Source organism: Nipponia nippon, unplaced genomic scaffold (genome assembly GCF_047370975.1).
Source record: "Nipponia nippon isolate SJK-2023a ecotype South Korea unplaced genomic scaffold, ASM4737097v1 scaffold_4, whole genome shotgun sequence".
Classification (NCBI taxonomy): domain Eukaryota; kingdom Metazoa; phylum Chordata; class Aves; order Pelecaniformes; family Threskiornithidae; genus Nipponia; species Nipponia nippon.
This window is the reverse complement of record NW_028262358.1, coordinates 119,929,327-119,956,105: the sequence shown is the minus strand read 5'-3', so window position 1 is coordinate 119,956,105 and position 26,779 is coordinate 119,929,327. Positions and strand designations below refer to the sequence as shown.

The following is a 26,779-nucleotide window of genomic DNA, read 5'->3' as shown; positions in this document are numbered from 1 at the left end:
ACCAGTTCTGTGCTGACAGAACCAAGCTCCTGACTTTTGACTGTGTCATGGGTAGACTGCTATTTTTGTTTTTATTTTCCTTTTTTTAGGCAAGCTATTGCTGTAGAAGGATTGTTGCTCTAAGCAGAAAATGTTTGTGCTAGAACAGAGTGATGCATCACAGAGCAAATTATAAAAGGAGTAAGGAAAAGTAGCAGACACTGCAGGGTGGAAAGAAAAGAAAGAAAAAAGCAAAACTTTACTTAAATCACCTTATCGCTGGCTTTGACAGCAACAGGAGCTGGCTGGGGATCATACTGTCTCAGAGTTCATGATTGGGGCGTCAGTGGCATAGCAGCGGGAAGATATTTTTGGGAGAAGTGTTCAGTGGCTGATATTAATTCCTGTTTGGCCAACTTCTGCAGAATTGCCTGTCAGCTCTAGATGTAAAATCGGAATTGTGAGAAACTTTAATGAGGGATCTGACAGATCTTGTAGATCACAAGTCTGTGAAAGCCACAGGATGCCTCTGAAAGAGAACATGCTAAAGCCAGTTACTGATACGTTCTTTTATTTGCATGGTATATCTAACACCTAGGTAAAATCTCATTAAAAGATTTTTGTGTCTGAATCACAGAATGGTTTGAGTTGGAAGGGACCTTTAAAGATCATACAGTCCAACCCCCCTGCCATGGGCAGGGACATCTTCCACTAGACCAGGTTGCTCAAAGCCCCGTCCAACCTGGCCTTGAACACTTCCAGAGATAGGACATCAACAGGTTCTCTGGGCAACCTGTTCCAGTGGCTCACCACCTTCATCATAAAGAATTTCTTCCTTCTATTCAATCTAAATCTGCTCTCTTTCAGTTTAAAATTGTTGCTCCTTGTCCTGTCACTGCAGACCTTGGTAAAAAGCTTCTCTCCATCTTTCTTATAAGCCCCCTTTATATACTGAAAGGTCTCCATTATCATTAGAAAGTATAAAATGCAGTGGGACCCCATACTTGGACTGGAAAGACTTTGATTTTTAAATTCTGTTCTAAAAATAGTGGTGTTTTTTTTTTTTAATCTGATAGAGGAAGGGGGGCTGGAAGTCTGAGCTGCCCCCGCACAGTGCTGCATGAATGCAAGCTCAGGTGGGGATGGTGCTGTCTGATCAGCTCTTATGCTGGGGAAATGGAAAGAGGGCTCATTGGGAATTTGGCCTGATGCTGCAGTGTGGTGGCTGCTTGCCATGGCTCATCTAATGCTTCATCAAACCTAATGAGCCTTCTGAGACGTGGGGTGTGTTGGAGCGAGTATGAAGGCTGTTGCTTCAAATGGAGCAAATCCTGTTGGGATCCAAATGGAGTCCCTGCTGGGTGGCAGCAGGCTGTTCGTGGTGATCCTGGAGTTTGGGTGGACACAGCTGAGCTGGTTTTATGTAGAATCAGCTTGGGTCCAACAGTGTGTATTTGTTTGCATTGAAGGTGTCTTTATTGCTTGAAAGCAATGTTTGTTTGCCCAGCAACTGAGCTAATAAATTCTGCAGATTTAGGTTCTGTGTCTTTGAAATAATCCACTACTGGAATAATCAGCTTACTGCAAATTGGGAGTTAATTGTATATGCTTAAAAGAAAATGTACATAGAATGGCATGAAAATCTTTCTGTTCCATTGGCATTATGTTGTTTTATTATAAACTAATGAAAGAATCCTGATGACTCAGGGCACTTTGTTTAAAACAAGACCTTAAGTCAATATTTGAATATATGAGGCTGGCATTACCTTAAACTGCAGAGTGCCTCCTCTGCCCCATCCCTTTGTTGTGGCAGCAGAAGTTTGCTTGGCTGGCATATAGGGGATCAAAGCTTTAGGAGAAGGAAGCAATATGACTGCTTTGATAGAGAGCTGTTTACCAGGACTGGAGCTGGCACGACTGGTATGGCTCACTTGGGAGTAGGCACAGGTAGAAATGGCTCTGCTATGTGTCACTGCTGTTTCCAAGGCCGTACAGGAGGCACCCAACCTCCTTTTGAGCTACTGTGAAGGTAGAACATCTTATTTGTGATGCTTTTGGTAGTCCTCATGTTGCAACTGTTTTGCGAGTCCTCCGTGAATGTGGTGGCTCCACATGGTGCAGCTCGGTTAAGTGTCTGCTGTTCTGTATAGTGTGACTTAAACCTCTTGACTTATTGAAGGCTGTGGTGAACTGTACTGTAAAATATGTGTAGACTGCATGGTCTCTGTTAGTTAAATATGCTCTTTCCTTGTTCGATTTCTTAATAGCTTGGAACTGCATCCCTACCATCAGAGTTGACAGGAATCCAGTGGCCTCGTATTGTTTATGCATTATGTTAGGATGTGGTTTCGTGGCAGATTTCAGCTATGTGCAAAGCAGCAAGTGACGAGGGGCAAGATGAGTGGATCCGTGGGGGGAAACTGCAGGTGTTGGGAACCTGACATTCATATTGCATGTTTTGGACATTTTTATATCATCTTAGTTCTAGTCTCATCCCATGGACTTAATGGCTATTAAAGATTAGCATGTATTAAGACTGTTCCTGGGCTGCATATCTTTGATTTAGTTTCAGTGAAATTGCTCCACGTTGTGAACTGAAGCCCAATAAATGAGGATGGCTTGGACCTGGACTGTAACAATGATGTAGATGTTGATCTAAGTTGGGTTTGGTGCAGTCCTGCTCCCGTGACCCTGCAGTGAGCCATGTTAGGGAGATAAACTTGCAGAAAGTTGACACTAAATAGTTTTCTCCCAGGCTGTTTTCTCTTTAGCTGATTCACCAGTAATGTAAATAAGTACTAATTTAAGTGCAGAGCAGGGGGAAGGGACCATGTGAATGCATGCAGAAGAGAGGATGGGCTCACAGCATCCCTGGGTTAAGATGTCTTGGAAGTACTACTTTGAGGTTTCCCACTTTCCATTAGTGATGTAGCTGTCTTGGGCACCATGAGAAGGAAAGAAGGAAATACTACATGTTTCCATCTGTTCAAGGTTCAGTCCCTAGGCTGCTTCTCATGCTGATGGCTACTGGGACGTGAAAGGAAGGGAAGTACCTTTTTGTACAAGACCAGTGGTCAGAGTGGTTTCCCCAGTAGTGGGAAACGTGAGGTACTTCCCTACTTGGTGTGAGGAAGACCAAACCCACATCCGTACCCCAAAAGAATACTTTGATCTTTGGGGAACTGGTTATTATGGTCACTGTGGATCATCGTGTAAACAGGAGTGTGAATCACAGGAGCAGACGCAGAGCGCAGGAGGAGGAGGCTGGCTGCAGAGCAGTGGAGGCTCTTGGCCAGGAGGGATTTGTCTTTGGTTGCCAAACCCTGGTGCTCACCTTGTGCGTGTGTCTTACCAGGAGAGCTTTGTAGGACAAAACTCACGCAGTTTTGGAAGCAGCGGCTGGAATTTTAAGGGCAATGGGGAGTCCACCAGGTCTCCGTTTCAGCATATGGGTTGTCATCAGTGACTCAGGTCAGGGTAACAGGGAATTATGTGGTGTTGAAGTGGAAAGAAAACATAATCACTAGTTATCCTTAACACTAATAGAGGTGTTTTCATTGTTCAGCATTTAAACACCTGAACTACTTTTTCAGTGTTAAGATCTGTCTTCAGTGGCCAAACATATACTATGGAATTACTATTAAAGTAGCTAGAACTCCTATCTCACAAATTGTAGGAGTGTTTCTGGGGGAAAGCAATTGGAAGGAGCTTTCTCCTTCAATCCATCACCTTATTTTGAGATAGTTGTGAAGAAAAGTATGATAATTAAAAGGATAAGATTGTCTTTTTGTCTCTAGTGTAAGATTGCTGTCTGCTATAAAAGTAAATACTTTTGAAACTCTGTGTATATGTATTCATACATAGTGACAAAAATGTTGGTTTGGTTTTATAGGAGACTAAACTTTGGGTTTTTTTGCTATAGATGTACAAGTGGAAATAACAGTACTAATAAAGTTTGTTTTGCGCATCTAGCAACTCTCTGTTATGATAAATTGGAAAAGCAAAATCTCAGTTTCTAGCGTAGCTGCAGTTCTGCTGGCAAGATGCTTCTGGAGGCCACACAACTTTCCAGGGTTCATGTTCCAATAAATGACTCTTAATCTGAATTGATCTAAAACCTGCCTGAAGAAACCTTTGAGGAGCATGGCACACAACTCAAGCTCCTCTTGCTGCTTGGTGTTGGACTCTGTCCCTCCAGGTCTGCTGCAAGTTTCAGTAGGGCTTCCTGAATATCTTGAGAGTTATATGCAAGGATTTCAGTTATCCCACGAATGATTTTTTTTTTTCACTTTATAAGCTATTAAATGTGTTTTTCATGGGATTTATTTTATATCTGGTTTGTGTCTTTTTCTGGCTACTACAGAAAGGTCACTGGATTCTGACGGCATTGTAATATCCTAAACAGTATTGTAATACCCTACCAAGAATGTGAAATTGTGCTCTTTGCTGGATGAGTGTCTGACACTTGGTTGAGCCTTCTCCCAGCTCTTTCAGCCTTTTCTTGTATGAAGATACTCCAGTCCCTTAATCACGTTCGTGTCCCTTTGTTGGGCTCACTCCAGTATATTCATGTCATTCTTGTACTGGGGAGCCTGGAACAGGACCCAGCACTCCAGATGCGTCTCACCAGTGCTGAGCAGAGGGGGAGGATCACCTCCCTCGTCCTGCTGGCAATACTCCTCCTAATGCAGCCCAAGATGCTGGTGGCCACCTTTTGCTGCAAGGATGCGTTGCTGTCTCATGTCAACTTGGTGTCTACCAGATCCTCCTCTGCCAAGTTGCTTTCCAGCCAAGCAGTCCACAGCCTGTAGTGGTGCATGGAGTTGTTCCTTCTCAGGGGCAGGACTTGGCAATTCTCTTTGAACTTCTTGAGGTTCCTGTTGGCCCATTTCCTCAGCCTGTTGAGATCCCTCTGAATAGCAGCACACCCATCTGGTCTGTCAGCCACTCCTCACCATTTTGTATCATCTGCAGAGTTGCTGAGGGTGCATGCAGTCCCATCATCCAGGTCACTAATAAAGATAGTGAACAACTCAGCATTGACTCCTGGGGCACACCACTGGTGACTCTCCTCCAGCTGGACTCAGTGTCATTGATCACAACCCTTTGAGCCTGGCATTTTGAACAGTTTTCAGTCCGTTTCGCTTTACGCTCATCTGACCTGTACTCCATCAGTTTGTGTATGAGGATGTTATGGGAGACAGTGTCCACTGCTTTCCCATCACCCAGTGAAGTAGCCATTTCGTTGTGGAAGGCCGTTGGGTTGGCCAGGCATGATTTCCTCTTCATACTTAGTTGCTAATTCCCACTGTCACCACCCTGGTGCTTTTGGGTGGCACTGGCTCAGCTGCCTCTGATGCTTCATGGAACAGAGCTTCCAGCCCCTCGGCTGCTACCAGGGCACTGAACGTAGTCCTGTGTTTCTAGATCTGTTCCGTCAGTTCTTACAGTCTGTTATAATTTATCTTCCATAATACCCTAATCAACCTGACTCTGATTTGGTTTGTCATTTTTTTGTTTCCTTCCCTCTTGCCTTGGTTGGAAGCATGTGCCAGGTGATGTCTTATGTTTATATTTGAATTCTTGCCAGAACAAGATTGCCACTTATTTGTTAGAGATCCAGGCTAAAGACATCTTTGCACACAGTGTAGGAGGTGGTTTGTGATGGCCCATGCTGCCTGTGAAAACTTGGAAGAATGTTGTCTCCTTCTCAGGTGAGCTTTGGGCCTGCTGGATGTGCAAGAAAAGCATGCTTAACCTCACAGTGTTCATGCTCAAGCTTGAAAAGACTATTTTTCATCCAAGACTTGGTCATTATGGACTTTTAAGCTACAAATAATTGATTTGAGCTGCGTTTGAAATTGAGAAAGCTGTGTAAAAAGCAGAGGGGAGGTAAGATAGGTATTTTTGGTAGTTTGTGTTATTAAGGTGTTTTGCTGCACCTTCTACCAGTTGAGACTTTGTGGTTTTTGAAAGTTTTGACCAGGTTATATTACTGCAGTCCAGCTTATTGCTGACCGATTTTAGTATCGCATCTGTTCTTGAGTAAAGCTTTTAAGTGAGAACTTGAAGCATTCAGAAGTGTAATTCAGAAGCATTCAGAACTACTTCAAGCATTCAGAAGTATAATCCATGGACTGACATGACTCCTAATTATTGCTATTATAAGGAGTTGTGATTCCTTAAAAACATTTTCTGTCACCACTGAACACTGTTTTTGCTTGGGTAAATATTACGCTTTAAGTCCTTTCAGAGGCTTATTTAATCTGGACTGTTTTGGCAGTAGAACAGTTTCTTGCCCATCACGCTACAGTCCTAATTACCTGGACAGTTCATCTACTGCTACTTACTAATGTTGAAAAGCAAAACTGGTAAGGGTTTCTCTTGAGGACCAAGTAGTAGAGGGATGTGTGGCTTCTTGCTGTTTCTGTGTCGTCACATGAAAAAAAAGTATGGGATGAAACTATCTTGACATTCCCCATGAACTCTCTCACTTTTCAGGTGAGAGAACAGACTTTAGATCTGTTTTGTATATGTATCCATGAGAATGAGGGTGGTATTGAGTATCACTGAGGGAGGGAGTATCAAGGGGGAACGCAGCACCTGAATCTCGAAAATAAAAAGCTGACATTCATTTGCTGCTATTTATCTTCGGAACACAGACTCATGGATGATGACTGGGAAGTTCTCAAGATCCTCCTTTGGTTGTTGGCATGACTGAGTCCATGTTTTACAGTCTGGAAAGGTGACCAGAATGAACGTGTCGTGCATTTCAACCGCAAATATAGAAATGTTTCCTCAAGGAAATAAAGAAGCTTTCAAAATAATTAGTTCCTGTTGACATAGTGTGGCTATGATTACCTACTACTGCTATGGAAAAAGGACCAGGTGTTTGGCAGTTGGAGTTGTTGTCTGCAATGCTGTAAGCATTTACCATGACTGACACTGTGTTCTGATCCATTTTCCATGTTTAACTTCGTAAAACTGTCCCATGGTGTGTATATTGAAATATAATACCTGCTAATGTGCTTAAAAACAGAGTTTATCATGAGACAAATATGTAATGTGGATAATTTCTACATTTTTATGCATTTGTAGTTTTCCAAAATGGTTGGATTGAGTTGGTTGGAAGATGACATTTTTATTTCCAGACTGTAGGTGATGAATGGCAGTTGTCTTTATGATCCATGGCTGCCAGAATTTCCTATCGGTTGGGCAATATTTCATGACAGCCACTGAAAAAACAATTCAGTGCAGAAGCAAGACTAAACCACTATGCTTGCTGCAGGCAGTCATGGGGAAATATGATGTTTTGAAGCAAGCTTAGAGAATACGTTTGGCAAAAATAAACGTATGCAGTACAAAAAGCATGTGTTAGGAGTTCCAGAGCGTGTATCATGAGCAGATAACTCTGGTGATGACTTCTGTTCATAATGAAGAAAACAAATTTTCTTTCTTAAAGGAAAAAAGTGAAAACTAAGTCTTCATGTTTATATTCGACTGGCTCCTTTGTTAATGGGTGTATTCAGAAAATAGTTCACCAGACAGATCATTCTAGCTTCTTTTGTATTCATGGCACTATCATGTAGTTCTGTTTTTTACCAAGGGTTGTCTGACTTCATCTATAGGCAGCAGAGGGATAAAGTCTACGTTGCAACATGCATGCAGTAGCACTTTTGATCAAAACTTTCCACAGATCAGAATTATACACTGATTTAATGGAGTTGTAAGTTCAATACCAGGAAAAAATACTTTCTCCCATTTGATTCCTTAGTTTGTGAATTAATTATTGGATATTATCGTGCACTGATCATAAGGAGTAATCTGGGAAAAAACCTGTACAGCCATTCAGGATTTCTGCCTTTTAACCCTGTTATGGTCTCACCTGTGTGCGTTTGTTGTGTGTGTTGTTGAGGAGAGGGAGGTTTTGGTGACAACAGTGTTACATTTGGTAGTGCCTGGGTGTCCTGACTGGATTTGAGTGAGAGGGAAGATTATTTGATTGCTGCAGGTTTGTGGAAATTTCTGGCATAAACAGAATTTCTTGATGAACAAATGAGTTCTTATTGCCAAACAAGCCTTAAGCTGTCAGTAAGCAACTCTCATGGATCTTGTGCAACAGATGGACAAGTATGTAAATAGATTGCTATGCTCCTCTGAGTAAACTTAATTATATCAAAATTAAAGCTCACTTGCTTATTCTTCTTCATACAAAACCAGAGGAATCTGAAGGAGGGTGCTTTTTACATGTCTGTGCAAATTAATTGTATGATATTGTCAATCATACACCTTCTGGCTGTATTACGTTTCTTGGATCAAACCTGCAAAAATATTGTGTGTGCAGCAATCAATTTTTTGCAGATATAATAGCAGATGCAAGTACGAGAATTAACAAAGCATTGGAGTACGTACCATACATGCACCATTTGAACCTCTCTCCCTCCTTGGCCCCAAATATGTGTTGAGTAACAAATGCTTGCACTGCGGGCAGTGATTCATAATTGGTAAATCTTGGGCTGAGACTTGGCGGTGCCGGGGGGGGGACGGACACACACCACTGCTAGTAATCCCTTCCACCACACATGCACAAAAACCTATCCACCACCACTGAAATATGACCCGGTGTCATATTCCTAAATTCACTTTATTCTAATAGGTGACTGGCCAGTTTTTTTCCCCTCTCCAAAATGGTTGGGAACACTACAGTTCACAAATGAGTGTTGCTGTAAGGGAAACAGTTGTTCTTAGAGTTTGCCGTTAGATCTCCCGTTCTGTACATGCATGGCTTTCAAGTTGCATTTCCTCATCTGAGTTCCATTCACTGTGTTTTGGGTTTTTTTTTTTTATTTTTAGTGGACTATATCGTGGAATATGACTATGATGCAGTGCATGATGATGAGTTAACGATCCGAGTTGGGGAAGTCATCAGGAATGTGAAAAAACTGGAAGAAGAAGGATGGTTAGAAGGGGAGCTAAATGGCAAAAGGGGCATGTTCCCTGACAATTTTGTGAAGGTGAGTTTTCTGCATTGACTTGGTTTTACTGTGATTGTACAGCAGGCTAGTTATTGTTGAAATGGTTAGAATATACATCAGTTGTATTTGTAACACGATTTCTTTTTTTTTAACTGGAAGATCTTTGAGATGATTACATTTTTTTTAGTATACTTTTGAAGGCCTTTCTCATTTGAGTAAGTTCTGCTTTCTGTTCTTACTCTCTTTAGCATTTCCTTTGGTCTGCACCCTTGCACTGTATGTTCTGTCTTCTTCCTACTGCTGCAGTGCACTAACAGTTGTCTGTAGCTATGATGACCTGCTTTAGTGAGATGAACTGATTAAAAAAACACCAAACCACAAAAAAACCCCCAAACCTACCCTTACAGAAGACATCAAGTCATGAGAGAGTTGGGCAAGTGGGGTCACAGCTCAGTCAGCTCAGCTATAATGAAAAACTACATCCTTGGGCTGTGGTTGTGTGGGTGCTTCAGCCTCGATTAAGCCACTTTGTTTAAAGGAGCAATTCTGCCCTACTCTGGACTCCCTGCTGCTGGCACTGCCTTTCTTGTGACTGTGCAAAGGGACAGGGCAGGGAATGTGTCCAGCTAAAAGGTAACTGTGAAGTCAGGGTGGCTTTCAGCTTGTTTGGTTTCCTGACCATTTGTCAGCAGCCAGTATCTGAAATGGGAAGGGTGTGAAGTAAGTGCTGCACTGGGCTGCAGCACTGCCATGTCTTTGGATTAGTCATCATCTCTTTAAATATGATCCTCTTCTCTGGGATCTCTGCTCACTCAGTGCTGTGCGACTGACTTGCAGAAGTTGTCTTCTGCTGTGAGATATTGCTTCTCGAACCTTTAATTTAACCTTTTATATTCATTCTGTGTTTATGTCCTGATTTTAATTGAAGTTCTTGTTTTTACCTTCCACATTTTTCATATTTTCTCTGCGAATTTTCTAAATGTGATAATGAGTATGCACCTATTTATTAGCTACTTACAGTGAAGAAGTCTGCAAAGCAGCTAGGTGTGCTATTCCACATGTAACTTGTGAAATTCTGAGTCTGCAGAGCTGCAGATACTTTCTCATCTAAAACTATGCAAGTGTTACGGAGATGTTATGCTTTGCTTCTTTATGCTTTCTAACCTTCTTAGTAATTTCCAAGGATTCCTTAGTGTAACTTGCGTAAAGTATAATCAAGGAGAATTTAGATGTTTCTGTCTCTTCTGAAGTGAAATTAATTCTTTGCAAAACAGAATTATCTAATGTATCTTACTGTGATATTTTCATATTGTTAAACCTAAGGGGAAAATTGTCCAGTGCTATGAACGCTTCTTTACGCTTGTGTACATTAAATTTGACAATTTTTATGTTCAGCTTACTGAAAAAGCAAAATTACTTGTTTTTGATTTACTGCAGAGGGATTTAAGTATCTACCTTTTTAAAGCTGATGGGAATAATCCAGTTGTTCTCAGAGAGGGTCTTTTACCAAGGAAAAGTTTGAAGGAATGTCTTTCACTTGTCTAATATTTTTTAAGTTGTTTATAGTTTAGTTCAAAATCTATTTTGGGTTTTGAGTCCTGAGTAAATAGTAACTTAATTTCACCTTAAGTGGTGTTTTGATGATTACTGTGTTGATGTACTTAATTAGCACTCAAGTGCCATATAGGAAGAAAGCGTCAGACACGGCTCTTCTCTGGTTCTTGTGTCAAGACTGTCTTTCTCCTGAACAGCAAAGAAGGGTCAGATGTGGCTTGTTGCTATGTTAAAAACTAAACTTGTTGTGTGTTTTCTTGCCTTTCTGCATCTGTGGCTTTTATAAACTTTGTTTTAAATTATTTCCATTCTGAAAAATCTTTATGCATTCAGCTCCAGGTATTTTTAACCAGACAACTATTCAGTATGTGCATGGCATGGTCGGATATCCTGAATTATAGGGAACAGTCAGTTTTCTAGAAGGCGTAGGGATTTGGAGAAGTGAAAAGGAAGTTGTGTAGAAGAAAATTATCTCTTTGGTTTCATGACAACAGGAGATAACTTGCTTTCTTGGTGCTGGAGTTGAGTGCAATTATGAGGCTGATCTTGGGAACTTTTTCTTTTAAGGTGGTATGCATAGGCTGGAAGACTGTTGTGCAGTGGGAAAAGCATTAATTGTTAGGGAAGTGAAAGTCATGGTTTTCTTCATGGCCAATTTGACTATAGTTTCTTCTTAAAAGTTGATTTACAGGTAGTGATAGTTTGAGAGACTATTTCTGGGAAAGCCGTTGCAGAAAAGTGGGGGGTTTCATTTGCTGCTGCAGCAGGTTGTTGATAGTGCAGCATCTATGAAACGCTACTGTGACTGGAGCGCTGCAAATACCGAGCCTTAACAACTACACTGAAATGCTCCAGCTTGGCCTGGTGCAGTGTTAACACCCACGAGGTGTGGGTGAGCTGCAGGAGGGAGGTGGAAACAAGCTGAAGCAGGGTTGCACTTTGGCCTTGTGAACAAGGAGGGTCCCTTGAGAAATGGATTTACTCCTTTGCTGCCTCGCCCAGTAGCTCACAGCCATCAGGTGGTGGTGGCCTCTGTGTCCTCTGAGCTTTCTGTGGGAAGCACTGTCTTACTGCTCTGAGCAGGAGCCTCCCTACAGCTCCTGCAAGGGGGTGTAGGGTTGAGAGTAGAGAAGTGTAGCAAGTTGATTGGGAGGGGTAAGACAAGAAAGATGCTGAGGAGGGACAAATATTGCTAACTTCTCAGGACGCACACAAAAGGGAAAGGAGGCTGAAGGTCTGAAAGATGCAGCGAGGAGGGAACAGCTGGAAGGACACTAGACTGGGAGGGCTGGGGGGACCTCGGGTGTTTGGGGTGGATCGCCCAGGTCAGGTCAGTAGAAGTGTGACTAGAGAGAACAAATGAGTGTGGACAGGACCAAGGGTTGCATCAAATTTGGGTGCAAAATTCTGGGACTGTACTTGAATATTCATTCCTTCCTGAAAGGATGATCTTCTTCTCCTGTTATGAGTGTAATTTCATGCATTAGATGGAGATCTGGCCTGAACTCAATATATGGATAAATTTGAGATTTTTTTGCGGTATATATGCTGGTTTGTTAAGAACTGAACTGAGGCCAGGGTATAACCATGCAGAATTTGGATGGTAAATCATGATCTGTGCTGATCTGAAAAGGATTAGCATTTGAAGCTGAAAGTGCACGTGTTATCTGCTGGATTTGCCTAGCCTCTTCATATATAAAATAATTAAAAACATAATAAATACATGATAGATTAAACTGGGTGAAGATGGACATGTTTTCTTTTTCACATGTTAGATGTTCTTGGAGAAGATGAGTTCTTTAAAAGAAGCCCTTGATTTTCATCAGACAACTGCAGGAGAACTGGGGGGAGGCACTAATTCCAGCTAGTTTGGTTTTTGCTCATTTTCTTGGTTTGTCTCTTTTTGGTCCTGTCCGAGGGCAGGAGAAGAGCTCGTTGCTTTGGTGGCAGCTGTGAACTGCCCTTGGCTGCCAGGCAGCGTGTGGCTGCCTTTTGGCTTTTTGAAGGGCAACCAAAATGTCGGCAGGAGGATTATGGCTGCGTGCAGCCTGGATGTGTTGGATGCCCCAGATTCAGATTGTACCGTCACTGCTAAAGCAGATCAGTCCCCTTCTGTTCCCTCCTTCTGGGCTCCGCTAATACATAGGATTTACCGACATTTTACACCACTCCTCATACTTTGGCTTTTTCATGCTTTGATAAATGCAGCCTTTCTGTTTGTAGCATGACAAAGCATGTTTGAAGCATCAGCTTCATTTTGAGTTGTTAAAGTTGTGCAGGAAATAGCTTTATGATTACATCTTCCTTTTTTTCTCAAGGCTTCTAAATATTGCAAAATAGTTTTATGTAGTGGTAGTGGGTTTATGTTGCACGTAGTAGTGGCGATTGGGTCATCGCTGTTAGCAGCGCAGCAGAGGACGCTGACCTTGTTTTCAGATGGGTTAATTTGTTGTACAGACAAGTAGGTGAGATAAGAACTATATGACTTTGAAATACTCATAAGCAGAAGGGAATGTATGGAAGCCTCCTGTGGATACCGATGTGATGCTGATGCTTGGTACCTTATAACATCTGCTGGTAACTTTTTGGTTGGGTTTTTTGGCTTCTACCCAAACTTTTTGCCCATTGACAGTGAGATCCTGAAGAAGGATCGGAGCTTGGTGGTGCCTGGATCCTAGTGCCAGCTGGGACCCGGGCATTTTCTGCGAGCTCATCACTTGGTGGGTTAACCAGCAGTCTGAGATGGTCTGTCCCAAAGGTGCAGTTCTTGGTCCTGACTTCCACTTGCGTTGTTTTGCATTAGAAGAAAGAGAACAGGTAGACTCAAGTTAAGGGGAATACTATAAAGCCTCCAAAACACCCTCAGATAGTAGTGTAACGGCGTCACTGCGTTGGATGGAGAGTGGGAGGTATTGTAAAGGTTGGGAGGAAAGTCAGGGGGTGGGATGTCCAAAGCAGTCCTGAAACCAGAGCTCAGGGGTGCTGGAGAAGCTTGTGGTGACTGTATAGTTGAAAACAAGTAGGTAAAAAAAAAAAATACAAGTAATTACACTGCCCACTTCTGAAGCTAATTTCCTTGAATTCACTTTTCACTACTAGGCCTTTTTAAAGATTTTTCTGCCTGTATTGCAACGCTGAATTTTGTAGTGCATGAATTTCCAATTTTATTAACAAAACCTGATTTGAAATTCCCATCTGAACTCTGTGTATATACACTTTTAGTGGGGTTGAAATATTTGAATTACAGTTCTTGTTCCTCACATTGTTATTGCCATTTTTCTCCCTCTTCCTGTATGGGCAATTTAAAATAAACAACTTCATAAATTCCTGAAAGGAATTAGCAGTGGAAACCTGGCAGACTTTTTTTGTTTTCTTTGAGAGTGGCTTTTCCTTTGTAAAATACATCACAGGGCAAAATGTACACACGGACGTTCATCTCCAGTGTGGGTTAGAGCAGTGCAGTGAGGCCGTTAGAGTGAATGTGTGAGGTCTTTGGAGACGTTAAGGCGTGTACGATGTGGAAGGCTTTTTGTGTTTGGGTTGGGGTTTTTTTTGTTTGTTTTTTTTCTGTTTGTTTGTTTTGAGTAGCTCTATTCACTCTCCAGCCAGCTATTGTGTTGATAAGCTGGAAGTGATGATCTGGTGTTCATCCTTATGCTCATTTTTGAAGGTTTTTGTCTGTACATAGCTGAGAAGGTTTTTAAGAACTTAAGTTTCTTGTTTTATTTTGTTTATTGCTATCTTAGTTCTGTAACTAGCTATATTACTTGCAATATGGCTTTTCACGGTGGTAAAACCAGTTCGATCATAAGCTGAAGGCAGTAACTCGAATGAGGGAGGAGCAGCGGATAGATTAATCAGTAGCTTTCATCAGTTAAGGTAGAAAAGTTTGCCGGTAGGCTTCAGGGACATTCTGGTGAGCAAGCTGGACACTTCTACCAGCGTGTTTGGGATATGTACCTCCTCAGCCACGCGCTCAGCGGAGGACGCGTCTGCGATAGAGCTGGTTCGGAGAAAACTTTTTGCCTGCGCAGGTGTGTGCAGCTGCTCCCGCATAGCTTAGCGCCAAGCCTGGATCCTTTTCAGGTTAACACGTGAACTTTGCTCACTGTGACATTTTTCTTCCTCCCCCTAAATAAAAAAAAAAAACCTGCAACACTGGGTGTGTTCGAGCAAATATGTCCTTGGAAACGGTAAGCTTGCTTTATTTTCTGTATGTTCTTAACATCAAATATTGTAAATGGACCTTGCATTTCGGGGTAATGAACATGAACAGCAGCACAAATTTAAAAGTTGTGATTGCAATATGGTTTTTAGGTTTTTATTTAATATCAGGTCAAGAATTTACACTATAGAGTTGTTCATGTAATAAAATTACTTGGTTTGGTTTAGCTTATCTACCCTTCTGTAGTGTATAGAGATGCTTAGGAACTGCAGACAACTATGGTGCTTGCATGAAGACTTTCTTTTAAAAAAGGTGATTTGTTTTTAGGAGTTACTTTCTTGTTCAACTTCCCTGTCTATGTGTGTGTCCATGTAAACAAAACAAAAGCCAAGCTCCTTTCCTTCCCTTAAAAGTCCCCCCTAGACCAAAACTTTAGTGTATGAGCATAGCTGACCCACCTTCTTAAGGCTGTGTCTTTGCTGCCTCCTTCCTAGGTTCTCACTAGTGGGATGCTGTTAAGCACCGAGCGTGCTGTGAACCGGTGAGAGAAGTTTTGGCTGAAAACTCCTTCAAGCGTAGTGTCTTCCTTAATTCCTCTTCAAAAACAGAAAATTGACCTCGCCCAGAACTTTAAACAGGAATCGTGGAGCTGGGAGGGATCGTGGGCGAGACAGTGTCACTCTCTTCTGGGTCGTTCTTAATTCTAACCTTGGCACAATTAAATAGTGCAGTAACATTAATTAAAAAAACAGATTAATAACTGTGAGCTTTTAAGCAATGTGTATAGGATAAGCCATGTGCATCTAGTTTGAAGTATTTAGGATGTCTTTATAGAATGGAATAAAACATGTCTCTATTTCCAGAATTTTGGGATTTGCTGCTCTGCTAGGTGTTCTGTCCGAATTCTTTGCATCCAAGCAAGGCTTGGAGAAAATTAGATATGCAGTAATTTATCAGTCCTATCAGTCAAATGATATTTCAGTTTATACAGCTTTTTCCTTTGCTTTATTGTTATTTTGAGGGAACTGTCATCTTAGTGGGTTGTGTCGGGAGGCGAGACTGAGGAGCTCGGAGGTGTCATTAGCTTCCCAGGGAGAGGCAGGCAGCCCTGCCAGTAAGAAGGCGATGCTTGCTTTGAAGCTGGCAGTTCTCGTTTTTCAGAAACAAAGATAACATGCAAGACTGAAAGCCATATTAAGTAATTTTGGTTTCACTGCTGAGTATATAAGAGAAACTATGGGTGTAAGCTGGCTCTTTATCTCCTGGCAAGGAGTGAAGCTGAGAGTTCAGGGTGCTGCTTTAAGACCTGTTGCTGATACAATGGGGCCATCCATCAATCCTGCTGATTTTTTTTTTCCTGGCTTTTGGAGCAAATAGTGCCGCTGGGGAGTGTGTTATCGGGGGGGTGCCATGTGGGTTTGCCTGAGCTGTCTCTGCTGATCCCATCCATCGGCATGTGTCTGGGATTTGCGAGAATGGTGATAATGATTCCTGTGCTTGTGGGGTGAGAGACGGGTCTCTACTAGCCAGCTATTTTGGCCTGAATAAACAAGGAAACAGGTTTCTTCCAACCAGAACGTCAGGAAAATGGTTTGGGTGAGCCTTGCTTATGATGGGGGAGCCATTGTTTCTAAAAATGAGATTTTTAAAAAAACTAAACAGCTGAAAACATTGGCAGATGTAGCCACTGGCACTGATACATAGGCATGTAGTCTTATATAAGAGTTTTCACTGGGATTCAGAGCTCATCATGGATTATTCTTATTCCTGTGACTTTTGCAGTCAAATTACTGGATTGACTGCTTGGCTTTATACCAGTTGGGCCCCGACCCTGTGAGTTCCCTCTGTAAACTGGCTGTATCTGTCATGAAGAGGGGAAAAAGCAGTCCTGAGGTTGGTCTGGGTTTGCAGATGGTCTGAGACTTTGAACCATAGGGCTGCTGTTGCCGACACAGCTATGCCAACACAGCCGCTTGTGGGCACCTGCGTGCCAGGTTGTCTTTTCATATCGTCACTGTGTCTACACTGGGATTTTATTGCCGTATTGGTGTTGCTTGGGGATGTGTGAATTATTTCATATTTCAAGGCGGTACAGGTATGTTGATTGTAAAGGTATGGCATGAGAAAGTCTTATGTGGCTATATGAATTATTTATCTTGATGGACTATTAGATCTGAAATGTCACAAATGCTTTCCTCAAAAGTTAACTATTTAAGTGCAGAAAATTTGGTGAAATGATATGGCCCTTTCCCTCTTCTAGATGAGTATCCGTGCTTTAAAATGTTTAAAAAAAAAAAAATAATCACCTGTCAAGAAGTTTTCACTTTGCTTTTGAAAATTGTTGTTTCACTGTAAGAGTAAAAATCTGTAGCATCAGGAGGTCTTCTGTGGCTGAATGTGAATGCAGAATGAAGTAAACACTGGTGCTTATTTTGATATTTAGTATTTTAAAATATATTTTTCATATTCTAAAAAGCTGTGTTCCCAAGAGCATGGGAGAAATGGAAGGAGCTCCTAAATTTTGCTTCAGTGGCAGTACTGGTATGGAAGAGAACTTGAGGTACTATTCCAAAGGATGGCAGGATAAAATGTGATTAATTACTTGTGTGAATCCTGCTTAATATGCTAATTATTGTCTCTGATTTGAGTTATCCAAGTTTCTTGATTGTACATGTGCCTCTTGCATTTCTAAATGGCGTATTGGCTTGTGATGTGCGCGCTCCTGGATACTCATAGTGCCGCTCAGCTGGGGTGCAATGGTTTGTGGCACAAGCTAGTCTGGGAGGGGCAACAGGCATATACAAATAGTTACTCCTTTAACCACATGAAACAGTCTGCTCTTTTGCCCTTCCTTATTTAGTTTTTACACTTGATTTGTGCATAATTTTATAACTTCCTCTCCGAGCACCGGGGAAAGGTAACCATTCTCTGGCTGGGAGCTTGCAAACAGGGTGTGTTGCATCAGATGGCGTTTGCAACCCTTATCGAGTAAACCCCACAAAGCATTGCCAGCGTCTCGGTCAGCAATAATTGACTGGACACGTGCAGAAAACTTACTTTTAAGTTTAGACCTTTACTGTATACAGAAGTCTAAAATACAGCTGTAAATATGTACTCTGGAATTAGCATATGTAATAATACCAAAAAAGTCAGTTATCCAGGTAATGTAATATGTAATGTTTGTTACATCCCGGGAGGCTCTGGGCGTGCATTCCAGCTCTGTATTTTTAGTACTTTGCCATATGTCTAATAAATCAACATGTGTGTACACCCAACACAGTTAATATTAAATCTGTTCTTTTGCCTTTTTTTATGAGGTTGAATGAACTAATCTACTTGTGAACTTGAAACTTGCATGAGGCTAGCTCATCTGGCCTGTCATCTCATAACATTTGCACCATTTGTGAATTTTTTTTTTAGCTGGGCCATCATTTTGGAGGGGGGAAGTTAGCTCTCCACTACTGTAGTGGAAAAGTTTTAAATTTATTTTTGAGTATTAAATTTTCAGTATTAAATTTATTTTTGAATACATGTTTTCTTTCCTTGAACACTGAGTTCTATCTATTACAATGAACTGATCTCAAAGTTAGATGTGGTAAATGTTTGCTAGGCTTAACAAGCTTTTTGTGTACTTTTCACTTCCTAAAAATGTTACTTCAGTGTATGTATGTGAGTTTATTAGCTTTGGACTTGGTGCAATAAGCTTTCAAACTGTTAGAAACTGATGATGATGGGCAGATGCCCTGTCATCTCTCTCTGCTTATAAAACAGTAGCAGAAAGCAAGCTGTGTTTTTAGTTTAAAATGTTAGTTAACATGTGAATCTTTGATAAAATGTAATCTTCAGACCTGTTTTAATCTTTGCTGAGATTTTGAGGTTTATATTTTTAGCATTTAATTTTGTGTCTTAGGCAAGAGTTGTGATGGGACATAGATGTGGCAATGTTTTAACTTGCTTTAACCTTTGTGCAGAGGTGGCCATGAGCGAAGTGCTGGAGGTTTTACAGGGAATGGAGAGAGATGGGTGCCCTGGAAAAGGGATGCAGGGAAGAAGAAAGCCGAGTACGACAGCGGATGCAGGAAGCCAGGATGATGGCCAGGAGGAACAAGGGATGTTATGAGTTAAACATCAAAGTGGACCTGTAGCGGTTAATGGATCACACATTTCTCTGGACCAGCAACAGAGGCACTTAACTGGGAGAAGGGAAAGAAATGTGTCTTCCTGCCTTCCCTTGTGGGGGAAGCTTGATAAAACACCACGTGCTGCAGGAGCTGGGTCTATGCCTTGCCCTCTGCCACATGTGATTCTTGGTTTCATTGATCTAAAGCACTATTTTGTGGCTGGTGGTTGACAGGACATTAGCTATTAGTCTATAAAACAATTACAAGAAATATAATGATATTTTCGTGTTTATAAGCAAGTAGAATAGAAAAGAAATGCAATTAACATTTTAAGATGTTTTTATCTGGCTGTGAATGTGGCAACACCATAAAATATTATTTAGGTATTACTTTTAGAAGTATTTTAAGATTAACTTTTTTTCTTAATTAAATGGTTGGGAAACATTGATGTAAACATCTGTGCTTCCTGTAGTTACTCCAGTTAATTTAGGATTCTTTGCTCCACTGTTGGTAGACCTTGTGATCTGACTACTTGCTTTTCTGCACCTGGGCTTTGGTCCTTGTTGAACACAGATGGAAAGAGTCTTTTTAACATCGGCAAAAGCTTCTAAGTATGCTAGGGAATTACACGTTTTTAGGTCTTCTGTATTTTGCAAATATTGACAAGACCTCAGATCAGAATCTGTTTTGATGCTTGTTTGGCACAGGCTTTACAGGTATCCAGTTCTCCACGATAAAAATTAATTTTATATCTAGATATTTTTATATAGAGAAATAAAATACATGCATGTATAATAGATTTTATTTTTATATCTATATATAAAATTGTATCAAGATCGGAAATTCCAAGCCGCCTTCTATGTTCCCTCTAGATATGAGTTTTCCTTATTTAGGAAAGTCCAGTTGTTTGCCTGTTCTTCACCTTCAAATATTACATTTATTCAATGGCTCAAGTTTTAGTCTGTAAATCTGAAGTGACTTGGTAATTGGTTTATGCTTCCCAGAGATCCTGCTGATTCCATGTGTTATGTGTTGTGAGAAAGAAGTGACACCTTGCCGGATTGATGACTCCTTTCTTCCTAACAAGGAGGCAGTATGATTAGATGATCTATATTTAGCATAGACTATGACACAAGTAAAAATATTGGTAACTTGTTAAACTTCATGTTGAGTCACATGATGTGGGTGTGATTTAATACACAAACTGTCTGTAAACTGGAGAAGTGTGAGCCTGGCTTGAATCACTTGTTCTGTAGCTAATTATATTTTACTCTTGGGGGAAAAAATGAGAAATTGTGATTTGAATCTGCATCAGGCACAAGTATTAATAATTAAAATTTCTGAAAATATTTCTCCAACCATTTATGAAACTCTGCTATGCACAGAGTCCACAGATGTCTTCTGGCATCGCTTGACAGTGGATAAGCTTATCTACCAGGACTTTGCATCCTTGCTTTCTGTACTCTCATGTTTAAAGCACGTGAAAACTTTAGATGTAAATCGATAGCTCTGCCTAAAACTCTCTTATAAGAAACTTTAAGGGGAATTTCCAAAGCCGTGCTCAGCTGATAATGGCCTTTGAGCGCGTGGTGTGCCGTGTTGAGGAACTACAGCAACAGTCGCTCCCACAGCAGTATGTGTCTGTAGCTCCTGTGAAAACTGCTGGGGATTCATGTCAGCAGAAAACTTTTTCTAACCTTAGTCTTGAATAGAAATGCCTTTGACTGGGGTGTACAGAAGCCAGAATATGAAGCAGTTTCAGTTTTGGAAGAGGCAAAGACGAGGAGTGATGCTGCCTTACTGTTGGTTCAGCCTGATCCTGGGTCAGCACTTAAAAAATAAACCCAGTGATTTACTGTGAAACAGCCCCTACTTTGGCCATAAATTAGGCCAAAAAATTCAACTCATGATACATGTTAAACTGCCAGGAGGTAATTTGTCTTGCGAAACAAAGGTTATCCAGTTTGTCTGTTCTTCAGATGGTAACTACTGTCATCTTTAAAATGTTTTGTTTCTGTTTTCAATAGTAACATTTAATCCTCTGGGGAGCTGGAGACCTCTCCTAGCCCAGCAGTTCTGCTGGGAGGTGGAACCTGCTCTGACCTCCAAATGATCCAGGGAAAGACCTCAGGAGCTTCTCAGCTATTTTAGTTCATAAATTGTCTTGATATGTCCCTCTACTTCATGGCAAGTGTGGCAAAGGACTGGGGCAGATAGGAATAGCTGCAAATTATTCATCTATCTTTCTTTCACCTTTATTACATATTTCGTCTCTGTGGGCGCCTGCATTGAGGATGAGAAAACGTGTTTTCTATTCAAGGAGGAGACACTGGCAAAATGCAAGGACGTGGGATATCTTAGATTTAAGAGACTGGAGCTGTTAAAGCTGCCCTGTGCCTGCCTGTCTGCTGCTATAACTAAGACCGTAAATGCGAGAGGTAATGGGTGCTTAGATAACCAGCTATGTGAAGATTTTTGTGTTACAGGAACCACAGTGTTTCATTGTGCTTGAACAGATTATGGCTGACTCTCATATGTATGCAGCTATACAGATTTTTATATGTATTTATATACACTCACACACATTATGCGTTGTTTTTCAATGATGGGGTTTTGCAGGCTGTGAGGGGAAGAGATAAACTTGTGTAAACAAAACTATTGCCTGTAGATTTATCACAAACTTCCAATTCCTCCTCCCCTAAAATAAGTGACAGGTTCAATTCTGACTTTCTTATTTTCTGCCCAGTAAAATATGAATCATAAACTTAATTTGCCAGTCCATAGGTTCTTCATTGCTATTCTGATGTGGAAGAAAAGAGGTGAGAAAAGGCGAAGAAAAAAGATGAGAAAATCATATGTGGAGGCTCAGACACTTATATTTGTGTATTCTTCATCTCAGCCTCTTTAGAGATTGAGACCATTTTCTGCTGCTTGAGGTCTTGCTTTAAAATGTGCTCAGCCAGTAACAGAAACGCACGTTGCTTTTGTACAAGCTGATGTTTCATAGTTTACAGTGGAAATAATGTAAAAAGTCTAAAGATGATTGTTCTTGGTATAATGACATGTATAGAAGGAGGTGGGCAGCTAAAGTCTTAATATTTATGCTTGAAGAGTGTAGCTAAGGATTTAGGTTTGCTGGATAATGAACTTCTCTGTGCCCTGTAATTCAGGAACAGACTTGGTATTTATAACTACCCATTCCTCATGTCCTTTCAGACGATCTGACCTGCTTTCTCTGTCTCCGGTGCCCAGCTGATGTTAGTGCTCTTCGCTTCTGGCGAGGGAAGCAGGGAGGATGCTGCTGTCCCCGCTGGAGCGATGCGTGGGCAAGCAGCTGATGGTGGGAAGGCTGCTTGCTTGCTTGCTTGCTTGCTTAAAAAGTAGGTCAGGACTGCCTGCTTATTTGTTTATTTTAACAGGCATCATGAGGCTATAGGTGAATTTAGACGCGTTAGATTTTTGTCTGTGTATAAAGAAGAATAATTCTTTTTTCACATGGTGCTGTACCTAAATGATTTTTGAGATTTTATATTAACAATTTCCCTGAGGAATTGTTAAACTGTGACAGGTGCAATTAAAACAAAAGCCCCTTAAGGTCTCCCCAGTCTTTTTTCCCTATTGAGTTAGATTTATATGCATTTTTGCATATCAGCCCACAGTGACTTCAGCAAACTTGTGTTGTGAAATATGCGTTTAGTGGAGATTATGAAAACTTCAAACCTTTGTGACTGGTGCTGTAGTTTGCAACAGAAAGAGTGGGTGGTTACTTCCCAGTTGAGCGTGTTGTATGCCAAGAGACAGTCTGTATTGACCTTCTACTGCCAAGTCATAAATGCATAAAATCTGTGTTGCTAATGGAAACACTGACAAGCCTTGAACTGCAGCAGACTGGCATAATAAAAATACTAAAATTTCCAGCTGCAGTTAATGTCAGATTTTCATTTCGTTTTTGCTGGCTGGCAGCTGGCGGTGGCCTCATCTCAAAACAAGCTGAAGTGTCCTGGAGGCTTTTTGCTGGTATTGTCACAGCACAGACTCTCTCTGTTAGTTTGGATATACAAGGCTGACTTAAAAAACAACAAAAAGAAAGAAAGAAAAATGCCTTACTTGTTGTGAAGCCAATGAATGGGAGCCTTGGGCATGTTCAGGTTGGATATAGTGGTACTTGGGAGATGGGACCTGTGGGCAGTGTCATTTTCCAACCACTGACATTCAGGCCAGCTGTTTGGGCAGAGATGTAAGAATTGTAGACTCTAATTAACATTTAACGTTAATTGCAGACTCTTAATGTTATTAATGGGGCGTGTATTAATGTTTGCATTGATTAATGTCAGTTTTCAGAGATCCAAACCGATACACGTTTTGTTTAGAAATTATTTCCTTTGTAAAATCTTAACATGTCCAAAAGGTCAGAGAGTCATAACGACGATGCTGAGGATGAAATTGCTGGCAGTGGTGATGGGTACGTACGTCAGAGGATCCTGATGTGTGCTTTTGAAAATGAATCTTAGAGCAGTTTTGTGCTGTTAGAGGACCGATGTGAAGGATGGGTTTGTGGCGCTGTGGACCGCTTGCGGGTGTGGAAACCAGGGATTCCTGAATTTGCTTTAACTTGGTTTGGATTTAATGTAGTTTTTAATGCCCTGAGGAAGGATAATTAATGCTGTAGTTCCTCTTTAACAACAAGAAGAAAAAAATAGTCCTTACTTTACAAGCGTGTTTTAAAGGTTAGTAGGTTAAATGTGGAGAAAGCAGTTGTTGGCTTATCCATGCGCTACTTACTTACCCTTTTTCTGTAGTTCTTTGTCAAAACTAGATTTATCACTGGTTGCTGTCGCAGTAGACTCTTGTGTGGTTATTTTTCCTCCCCTTGCTGCAAAGCAGCTTCACTTGATGCTACGGTCACAGCGTGCTTTCTGATACATGAAGTAAAATGTCACCATCCACTCTGATTCAAGCGTGGCTGGCATCACTTCTTTACCCATTTATTGCAGAACTTTTCCGATTATTTGCATCTCTCTGCTCCTGTTTTTTTCACATAGGCATCTTGATCTTTTCTTTGCATCCTCTTTCCTTTTATATGTCTTAGATTAGGAAGGTTTCTTTTACCTGTGTATTGAAGTATTCAGCTTTCCTATCTGAGTTGTATTAGGAAGGTCTGGTGGTACCAGTCTCTCCCAGTGTCCAGTTGTTCTTTCTGGTTTCTGCTGATGAAATTCTTGACTAATAAGTCTTCAGCCTTTGAATCTGTCTGCAAGATTTTCTTCATGTAACTGTTCCTCACAGAATTATTTTAGATCTCGTATCTTTTAATCTAATTTCACTATATTTTCTGATACATTTGCCATTGCTAGTCTTGTGTTAGACTTTGAGTATTTCCTACTTGTGACCACTTCAATTATGGACTCAAGCCAGGCAAGGCAGTTGCTCAAGCTTTCCTCCTTTCATTTTTGGGTCTCTGGTCTTCTGTGGTGGTCACTGCTTTTGTCTCAAATAGTTTTGTGTTGTTTGTAACCTATCAATTACTTTGCTGCCTTTGATACTACTGCTGGACTTAAAAGTTTATTGTCTCTTTACTACAAATTACTGATAAAGGTGATGCTTACCTTACAGCCTGTTCTAGCATTGGAAGTGTTTTGGGTTGGTTTTTTTTTTTGTTTTTGTGTTGTTTTTTTTTTTTCTTTCTTAATTTGTTAGAAGAAGTAGGTCATGTTTTTGACCAGGCCACCTGTGTATGTCTTCCCCATTTCTCTTTTGCATGTCGCCTTTTCACAAAACTATTGCAGCAGCCACTTCTGAAGTCTTGTGCAAAGTGCAAACCTGGGGAAGGAGCCTGGAGATGACTCCTCACTGGAGAGTGTTACGATTGAGAAACCAGTTAACTGGGGAAGCTTTAGTTCCTGGAGCAGCTGGAGGCTTTTGGAGGCTGTATAAATTGCATAGCAAAAGATGATAATTTTAAAAATCCAGGAACAGATCCATTCTAGGCAAGTTTTCAAGCGCCAATATGTTTTTCAGTTGAGCAGAATGGCCTTGTCAGTAAGACAGTTAGAAAGGTGTTTTTTCAGGTGACAGCTTTTCAGCTGTAGCCAAATGTAATTCCTCATGGTTTATCAGACTTACAAGTAACTGGCCAAAAAACAACTATAAGACTGAGAATGACAAAGTCTTTGAAATGTGAAGTGTTTACTCAAATGGGAGGTAGACACGATGCTGTGCTATCCTGGAGCTTGCTTTTTTTTTTTTTTTTTTTTTCCTTGATTTGGGAGATGGGATCTCAGCAGAGCTAAGAGCTCCAGGGCAGAAGTCCCTGCAGATGAAGGAGAGTAACAGCAGGAACTACTCGCCTGTTTTCTGAAAAGCCTCTTTATGTAACGCAGATGAGTGGGAGGAAAAATGGTGCTGTCTGTAGTCTTACGTATTTGATTTGCTCTGCTCTTTTGGGAAATAGGAAGGTGCTTTGGATGGTTTGACCTGAGGTTCATAGTTTGTTTGAAAGCATCAGTAGCTTTCCAGACCTGCTGGGTTTTCCAGCGGGACAGCTGCAGTAAGCAGCCTGGGTTTTAATGTTCCAGAAAGCACCAGAGAGGTCCTGTTGAATACTCTTCTCATTTTTTGGCATTTCATCAATGCATGGGTTTTGTTGTCTTAAAGCTCATGTTTAAGAGTTCACATGACATTAACAAGCGTGTATATATATAATTGCCAATATTGTTTTCAAATATTATTAAATATTTTATTTCAACTGTAGCTGAAATAACTAGTGGAGTTGTTAACTGGTGGCTACTGGTGATGGATGCAAGAATTGTTCTGAAGTGGATCACGAAAAGCTGCAAAGTACTTGCAGGTGTTTGCTTTCCTCAAGGCATCGTACTGCTGCGGTGGTGGGAATGCTGGTGGGCTTTGAGGGTCTTGCTGAGCACGCAGGTGCTTGAGAGTCAGTGGATGTAACACACTTGGGTTTTCAGAAGGTCTTTATGATAAAGTTTTCCATCAAGTTACTGAAGGAATGAAGTTGCTCTGAGACTGAAGGAAAAATTCTTTTATGGATTGGAAGTTGCTTAAAGAGTAAGAAGGAAAGGACTTACCCGTGACTTGTCAGGGTAGAGGAGGGTCAGCAATGGGATCCCCCAGGAGCTGGTTGCGGTGCTGGCTTTGTTCAGCATCTACGGTCATCTGGACGCTCCCATTTGGTGAGTGCTATTAAACTCTTATGTAGTGTTAGCTGAGAGCTGAGCATCAGCTCATGAGTATCTGGCGGTGCTGCTTTCAGTTCTCCCAAGTCCTCGGCTCTGGGTGCAGTGACAGCACAAAACACCGGCAGGATGCCCGGTGCCATCAGGTCTGTTGAGACCAGGGTGGGGACAGGCGACTAGATGTTTAAGGGGATGGAGCAGCTGCCTGCTGAGGTGGGGGCTGACAAGGCTGGGACTCTTCAGTTGAGAGGATAAAGCCAAGGGGGGATTTCATCAAGGTTTTACACAGCCATGGAGGTAGTAATAAACTAAATGCAGTGGTGGGGAACACACGCTGGGACTAGTAAGGTGTCAGCTTAGAGCAGATGAGAGAGAGGAGCTTCTTTACGTAGCAGAGAGCGAATATCTGGTGTCTGTCCCCAAGGAAGCTGTGGAGGCAGACAGGACCACGGGTGCAGAAAGGGATTAGACAGCTTCATCTGCAGACATGAAAGGGAGAGAGGAGGGGATGTATCTCCCTAATGAAACCCTTATGGGTGCTCTGGGAATGTGGGAGGATCTGGGTTGCAGGCTAGCTCTCTAAAGAGTGTCTGGGATTGCCGCTGCTGAGAGCTGTGTTCTGCACTAGATGGGCCATTGATCTGACTTAATGGGTTTCTTCTTGTGTGAAGTGATGATTTCCTTCTTTCAGAGTATCTGTTCTCCAGTGGAACATTTAATGAGCTGATGCAGTAGAGTAACTGCTGCGTACATGGCCTTTGTACATGGCCTTTTCTGTCAAGAACCGAT

General features: G+C 41.4%; 1 protein-coding gene across 2 annotated transcripts in view; it reads left to right on the top strand.

Moving 5' to 3' along the window:
- Positions 1–26,779, top strand: part of CD2AP (CD2 associated protein) — an 85,027-nt gene that overhangs the window by 13,545 nt on the left and 44,703 nt on the right. For both annotated transcript variants that reach the window (XM_087776997.1, XM_087776998.1), the window contains exon 2: positions 8,833–8,993. In XM_087776997.1, coding sequence (XP_087633123.1) covers positions 8,833–8,993 — 161 coding nt within the window. The remainder of the gene's footprint in view (positions 1–8,832; positions 8,994–26,779) is intronic.